The following is a 6,917-nucleotide window of genomic DNA, read 5'->3' as shown; positions in this document are numbered from 1 at the left end:
AAGTACCACCCAACCAGAAATAAATGCAACTCTTCTACCAAAGCCCCAAGTAAGCTACTTGGAGCTCTGGAGGCAAGTCAGAACACACATTTTTTGGGAACCGATTTGCCTTTTCAGAAGCGTCAACTGAAAACCCGTATCATCCATGGTCATACCTCGCACAGTGCCATTACTTGGGATCTCATTAGGCAAGGCCTTCGTGCAGTTGCTCATTTTCTCAGGCAGGCTAAAAGTGGAAGTTTAAGCTATTAAAGCCACTGGCACAAAACAAATTAGAGGTTTTAGGACATGCAAATCCAAGCTTGCTTTGAAAGACATACCACCCTATACTTAAACCACCTACAAAAGGTATTTCAGTGTTCTTGTCCGACTTCCTAGGATGAGAAAAAAAAAGTTAGAGTTGTAACACATCTGGGTAGTTCTCACCAGGACAGAGTGTGGTTTTAGAAGTTGGGTAATGTCTAAAGGCTGTAGTATAAGAGCTACAGCTATTAAACAAAAACACCACAAACCAAGGCAAACCAGCAAACAAGAGAGCCAACCAAGCAAATACACACCACAATAAATACACAACCCAAATCAAAGGCAACATTGTTCTAGAGTTGCCCAAGCTTCAGAAAATTCTGCAATATTAATTTGTGCTGTATGGAAAACACAAGAACCAAGACACTTCAGGCAGTGATTTTTTTTTTTTTTTTTTTTAACCACACACAGACTTACTAGTCTCATAATGGGAGCACGTCAACTGTCTCCTCTCCTCCTCCCACCGTTCACAGCAGTATTTGAACATATAAACTTGGTCTCAAGAGTCAAATACCTAGAACTGCAATACAAGCGCCTCCAGGTTCAGAAGCTTGCATATTCAGCTCAACACAAGGATGGACCACAGCAGCATATCGCTACAGCTGAAGTTGCTGCGTAGTTTCCAATTTAGTTCCCATTTTCCCCCCACCCCTCCACCTTTAAGAATTATATTCATTTTCCTAAAAAGACCCATTTTTCTCCTTACCTTCCCCCCCGCCACCCTGCCCCAAGCTGAACAAAAACAGCTCATTTCCATAACACAGAATATACTACTCTTTTTTTTTTTTGTGCTGTAGAAGGTCAAGCAATTCTTTTGTACCATCCTACTACTCAAAACAGCTGGAGGTGCAACTTCCCTATTTGATATGGAAATAGTCCTCACTTCAAAAAAAAAATAGCACCTCTACCTATTCTGAAAGAAACTGGTTTGATTTGACTAATGTTGAAAAAAATCTTTTAGCAGGAGAGAGAAAGATACCACCATGCTGGGCATGCAAGCTCTTTTTCAAGTTTGGCACACAAGTGTAGACAGCTAAAGTAGTACTTGCATTTCTAGAGTCAAAGAATGAACATTTTTGGCTTGTCCAACTGCTTATGTAACACAGGACAATTTAGCTCAGGGGTTCTTGAGCTATGACCCATAAGCCACATGCAGCCACCACTGCCATGGCATTCATTCCATGGAGCTCCTCATTGGTCCAAAGTTTGGTGGCAGCTCCCCTGATGCCATATTTCTTGGCCCAAGGGGAGCCCCAGACCCTATTGTACCTGGGTCCGCATGCAAGCTCCTAAACAAGCCATGCAGAAGACACTGCACTTGATTAACTATTACATGCCTGCATAATTAGGGAATATGGCAACAGTGCCCTTGGAGCAGAGGCAAGTGAAGTACACAGAACAACCTGCATTTCTTGACTGGAGCACTTAAGCTGTGCAATCCAGCTGCCTTATCAACAGATCCCTGTGGAAGATGAGCAACATGGATCAGCCCCCAACTCCCAGATCCTGCCACTTCTGTGAACATACACTTCTGGACAGAGCTGAGCAAGCTTTTTTTGCTACAGATGTCCACAAGCTCCAGACAGCTGAGCTGCTGCAGGCAAAGACTAATTGTTTCTCGTTTATTCTGGTGTGCATAGTTCAAGGTAATACAGATAAGAGTTGTACCTAGCTGGAGGCACTGTTTGGATAAGATTTTTTACTGGGTTTATAGCACTCTGGGGCCAGAATCCACGTAAGAGCTTTGTATAACACTAGGATCCTGCTCCTATGATCCTCTGTGTGAAACTCCCAGCTAAAATTAGCACAGTTATGAGAGCATAAGCCCTCACATCCAACAGGTTTGCCATTTAGTGGTGACAAGCACTACACAGCTGCTCTAAGGCTTCTCTTTCTTCAGCATTCAGCTGCTTAAATCATGTTGACAGACTTGAGGCCAATAACATTAAAGTCAACCCATGTTGCTCTAAGGAGCTGCTGCATGTTTTACATGTGTAACCCTGTATTGACTGGATAATGCTAAGAAGCCTTTTACGAAACATCTTGCACCACATGCAGGATGCCCCACCCTTCAGCCCTAAACCATGATAGATATAAAAGTGATACTAATCCATGTCAGAATCCCAGGAAGGATTAAGAGGTGCAACTTCTGCTTGTGCACCATTTGCTCCAATAAAACTAAGGCTACAGCTGATCAACTTCCACAATGCTGTGGTGCAGAAGCTGAACAGACCAAAGGTCTGTCATTTTAATACTCATCCAAATCTCAGGATCTTACTCCCCTTTCCCTACTAGACAGTGCCATTATTGGGAGCAAAAAGCTGCTTTGTTTCACTAATTTTAGGGAGTCACAAGAATCAAGATTTGGACACTTGAAAAAAAAAAAGCAGCGATTTAAAATTAAGATTTTTCTTCAAAAGCTTGCCCCCCCCCCCACATACTCCAAGGTATCTAGTCAATAGTCTAAAAACAGGGAAAAGATGGGGGGTGGGAAGAAGAGAGAAGAGTTGCCTTCCTGCCTATTATGATGTCCATGTATCATGTGATAGGCAAGTATCAGCGTATGGGGGGGTAGGGGGGAGAAAAGGAAAGGAATATAGTGAATAGACTGTGCCCCATTTTGGGGAGAACAAAAAACCATGCACAGGCCACACAGAAAGAAGTGAAACCTAGTACCCCATCATAGGTCTACTTACCTTAAAAAGATTATTCCCCAGGTGTCCATGGCTTTAGTAATCCTCACTTTTGAGCTTCACTCCAAGTTTGTCTCTTCCACAGCCCAGCTGCACTGCTCCCTCACCTCACCCCAGCCTTAGCTAGCAAAGGAGTGCTCAGAGGCCCAGGTACATAGTTGCAAGTAAGACAGAACATGCTACATGCCTTTCCTTATCCCCACCTCCCAGCCATGACTGTACTGTAACCAGCGAAGGGAAGTCCATCACCCATTTTAGCTTTAACATCAGTGGGAAGATCTTGAATATATAGCTCCCCACACATCACTATTCAAACTCCACTGCAATGGCAGTCAAGCCATCGAGGACAGCAAACATGAAACTGGATTTTTAGAGGTGCTACCCCCTGCCAGAACATCACGTGCACGGTTCACCTTCAGTCTCCCAGTGCAGGACGCACCAAAGTATTTCCCAGACTCAGTTTCATCTTACTTTACTTCTGTACCTATAACCTGTTTACTGGTCACTGTTCTAGCCCCTGCCTCCCAGGCCACAGAAGAACACTACATGCAACCATTTTAAGTGACATGTATTTTGTCATCTGGGGCAATGCTGTAAAGCAATGAGAATCCAGCAGAATCAGAACTGCATCAGCAGCACTCCTACACTAACAATTTACTCGGTGTTAGGGTAGCAGCAGCACAGAAGTACATCATCCCTCCAAAAACACCTCTGCAGCATTTGGCCATATACATGCATTATTACCAGCAGGGGGGCACATGGAGGTAGAGTTTTTGCTACTCCCATTTGAGGAAAAAAGTTGCGAGGGACAAGGTTATTAAAAATCAGCAGCTTTGTGAAATATTGTAGTAAGTGCTTAAAATTCCTTGGCTCCAAAAATTTACTTGGGTACATGAATGGCACCTCTCAGTCCCAGAATTTGCAGTAGGAGCAGCAAAATGCAGATGACGATTCCTTCAAGTTTCCAAAACACAAGAACTCAGACACTGGATCTCACAGGGCAGGGGCTTCCAGACCCCTTGGATTTGGCTCACAGACATAAGGCAGGAATGGTGAGCACTGAGGCAGGAAGCAGCAGTGGCAACAGAAAGATCTTAGTGCCTGCTAAATCCTACCACTTGCTTGCCCACTTCTATTCCACACGGGAGTTAGTTCTGGCCCACAGCCTGAAAGACAGCAAGTGCCCTAGAGGGACAATTTCAAAAGCTTGTAGCCAGATGTTTGAAGAGCTATATGCCTTGTATAATAGTATCTTCTCACAGTCAGCAAGCCCTCACACAGTCAAGGATGATAGCCTTCCATAATGCCTTATTTGTGGGTTTGAAGATGACAGATAGAACCCATCAATCCTGGCTAAGCCTTATTGCAACTTGGGTATGCATTTCCATGTGAGGTGGGTGGCTCTGGATTCTTGGTTCAGTTGGCACAAGGCTGTTTCTGCTACTCCCAGGTTTTCAGCCTCTTGTCACGGGGTTTTGAAGTACTGAGATCCTTGCAGCAGACACTTCCACTGTCACCCAGGACTGCTCCAAATGGTCTCCCATGAGTTGATGACATGAAGTTGCATTTTTTTCCCCTCCCAAGTTGGCATTGAGGTTATCCTTGAAGGGCTGCCTTTGCCCTCTTCTTGAGCATACACTTTGACTGAGCTGGAAGAATCACATTTCCTTCAGGAGTCTGGGGTCAGACATCCACATGACATGGCTGGCCCAGCAAAGTTGAGGTCAGATCATCATCATGATGCTTGTGGCATTTGGTCACAAGAGGATGCTAATGTTGGTGCATCTGTTCTCCCACTGGATTAGAAGGATCTTCTGCAGGCAGCGCCAATGGTATTTCTCCAGCAGCTTGGTGTCCTGTATGTTGTCCACATCATACCTCCATGCAGTAAGATGGGGAAATCGCAACTGCTTGATAAGATTCAAAACCAAGCTCATGGTTTATGTTGCAATCTTGTATTAAGTGTCAGTCCCATTTTCCTGCATGCCTCAGTAAAGGCATCAACAATTGCTTAAATGCCTGCTTCCAAGTGAGTACATACTACAGCATCTGTGTACTGGAACTCAATCTCTTTTACACCTTGTAGGTAGCTGGGGGCCCCAGATGCCTCCCACCTCCTTTCTGTGCAGCCCCAGGCTCACTCAGCTTCCCTTGCCATGGTGCAGTGGGGTGCACCACTTGGGGCATGACCAAAAAAAGCCTGGAGAGAGGCAGAAGTCTGGATACTCTGGCTGGGTGCACGCTCAGGGGCTGCAACTTAAACTCTTTACAGGCTGCATGTCACCTGCCGGCAGCTAGTTGGACAGCCCTGTTTTACACCATTTCCCATAAAAAAAATATTCTTACGATGACCCAAATTAAACTCATCTGTTATAATTTAGGTTAAGAAAAGCTGTTTAGTACTAGAACAGTTATTTATATCTGAACTTGTTACCTGCACCAAGATGAGTTAATGCACAAAAATATCCTCAGACAGAGGGGGGTTTTTTTGTTTTGTTTTTGTTTTGTTTTGTTGTTTGTTTTTTTTTACACCACGCACAAGCAAGTGCCTCAAGCTGTTAAGCACAGTTGTAAAGTGTAGCAGAACAGGCTGGCAGCAGCAACAAGTTTTAAGACTACATGTATGTAAACACAGCTATGCTTGCTGTGCCCCTGCTCATCGCCTCTACCACAGCCAAATGTTGATGGATCTGCTCACTTGGGTGGCAGTTGAGCAGACTGAATTGGAACATTTGGGTAATTATCTTGATGAACTGCTCCACTGGCACTGTGCCCCATTTCTATCACTAATCTGCTAGAGTAAGCTTTTAAGAAAGATTGTTACCCATAAATTAAAAAAACAGGATCCATAAGGGAAGGAATGTCTTTTTCTTGCATAGAGAAGAGAACTTGGAACAAGTCCTAGAGCCCACATGTGGATGAGGACTTTTCAGAAGTGTTTGCATATTCATGAGATTAGGAAGATGCATATAGCAACATTTTCCCCAGTGGCCATTCACTTGTAGATCTCCCAGTCCTGGTAGGCAAGTCTTCCTACTATCTGATAGCGGACTGCTAGTCAGCACTGTGCTCAGAGTCAGTTTAAGTGACACGGCTTTAAGACTGGTAGTGGCAGGTGGCTAGTCAGCACTGGGAGTCTGTCTGCAGAACAGCCCTATTGTGAAGTTGAATGGCCATCATTAGGTCACAAGACGGTTACAATAATAGAATTCTAGAATCATAGAATGAAGGCTTCCCTCCTATAAAAGGGGGCCCTCACTTGGTTTTGGGGCCAAAAAACAAGTATTGTAGTGAATCCTAGCCTTCCTAAAAAGTCTTCAAAGCTTGGTGATTAAGTGCTACCCAGGCAATACCTGACAGTATCTTATCCAGGCAGAAAGTATAAAACAAACAAACAAACAAACAAACAGTCACCAAGGCAGCACTTGGGAGGGTGTCCCGAGAGGAAGGATCAAGTCAGTTTCAGAAGAAGGTGAGAAAAGAATTACTAGGCCTTGCCATAAAGAGCTCAACAATGCAACACTGATTTCTCCTGTTTATTTTAAGCAGGCTCAGCTGATGAGTCACACTCTGCTCAAAACAATTCCTTATAGGTGCAGCAACTGTCAGGCACTGTGGTGTGATGAATTTGAGAGTCACGTTCAGCTCCAATGGTGAGGAAGCCTGATGGCCAGATACAGAGTGTGCTCCAGATACAAGACAAGACTGCTGTACTTTCACATGTATGCTGCATACCCCAGACCCCATTACTGAGTAATTAAGAAGGAGCTCTAGCAGCAAGTCAGGAGCATCATGTCTCCCTGTTCTAAAAAAAGACCGCACAGTTCTAAGAATGGTCATTCAATAGCCCCTATGGTATCACACATTTCATAGACATTAAGGCTGGAAGGGACCTCAGAAGATCATCAAGTCCACCCCCCT

At 44.3% G+C, this 6,917-nt stretch overlaps 1 protein-coding gene across 3 annotated transcripts in view; it reads right to left on the bottom strand.

Annotated features, from left to right (window-relative positions):
- Positions 1–6,917, bottom strand: part of ABCC5 (ATP binding cassette subfamily C member 5) — an 83,058-nt gene that overhangs the window by 68,939 nt on the left and 7,202 nt on the right. The window contains exon 2 of one of the 3 annotated variants that reach the window (XM_019503406.1): positions 6,610–6,801. The exons of the other annotated variants lie outside the window; for them this stretch is intronic. Coding sequence (XP_019358951.1) covers positions 6,610–6,729 — 120 coding nt within the window. The 5' untranslated portion in view covers positions 6,730–6,801. The remainder of the gene's footprint in view (positions 1–6,609; positions 6,802–6,917) is intronic. 3 annotated transcript variants of the gene reach the window in all.

The sequence above is a fragment of the Gavialis gangeticus genome, unplaced genomic scaffold (assembly GCF_001723915.1).
Source record: "Gavialis gangeticus isolate Ggan-Ray unplaced genomic scaffold, GavGan_comp1, whole genome shotgun sequence".
NCBI classification, from domain to species: domain Eukaryota; kingdom Metazoa; phylum Chordata; order Crocodylia; family Gavialidae; genus Gavialis; species Gavialis gangeticus.
This window is presented reverse-complemented; position numbering and strand designations above follow the sequence as displayed.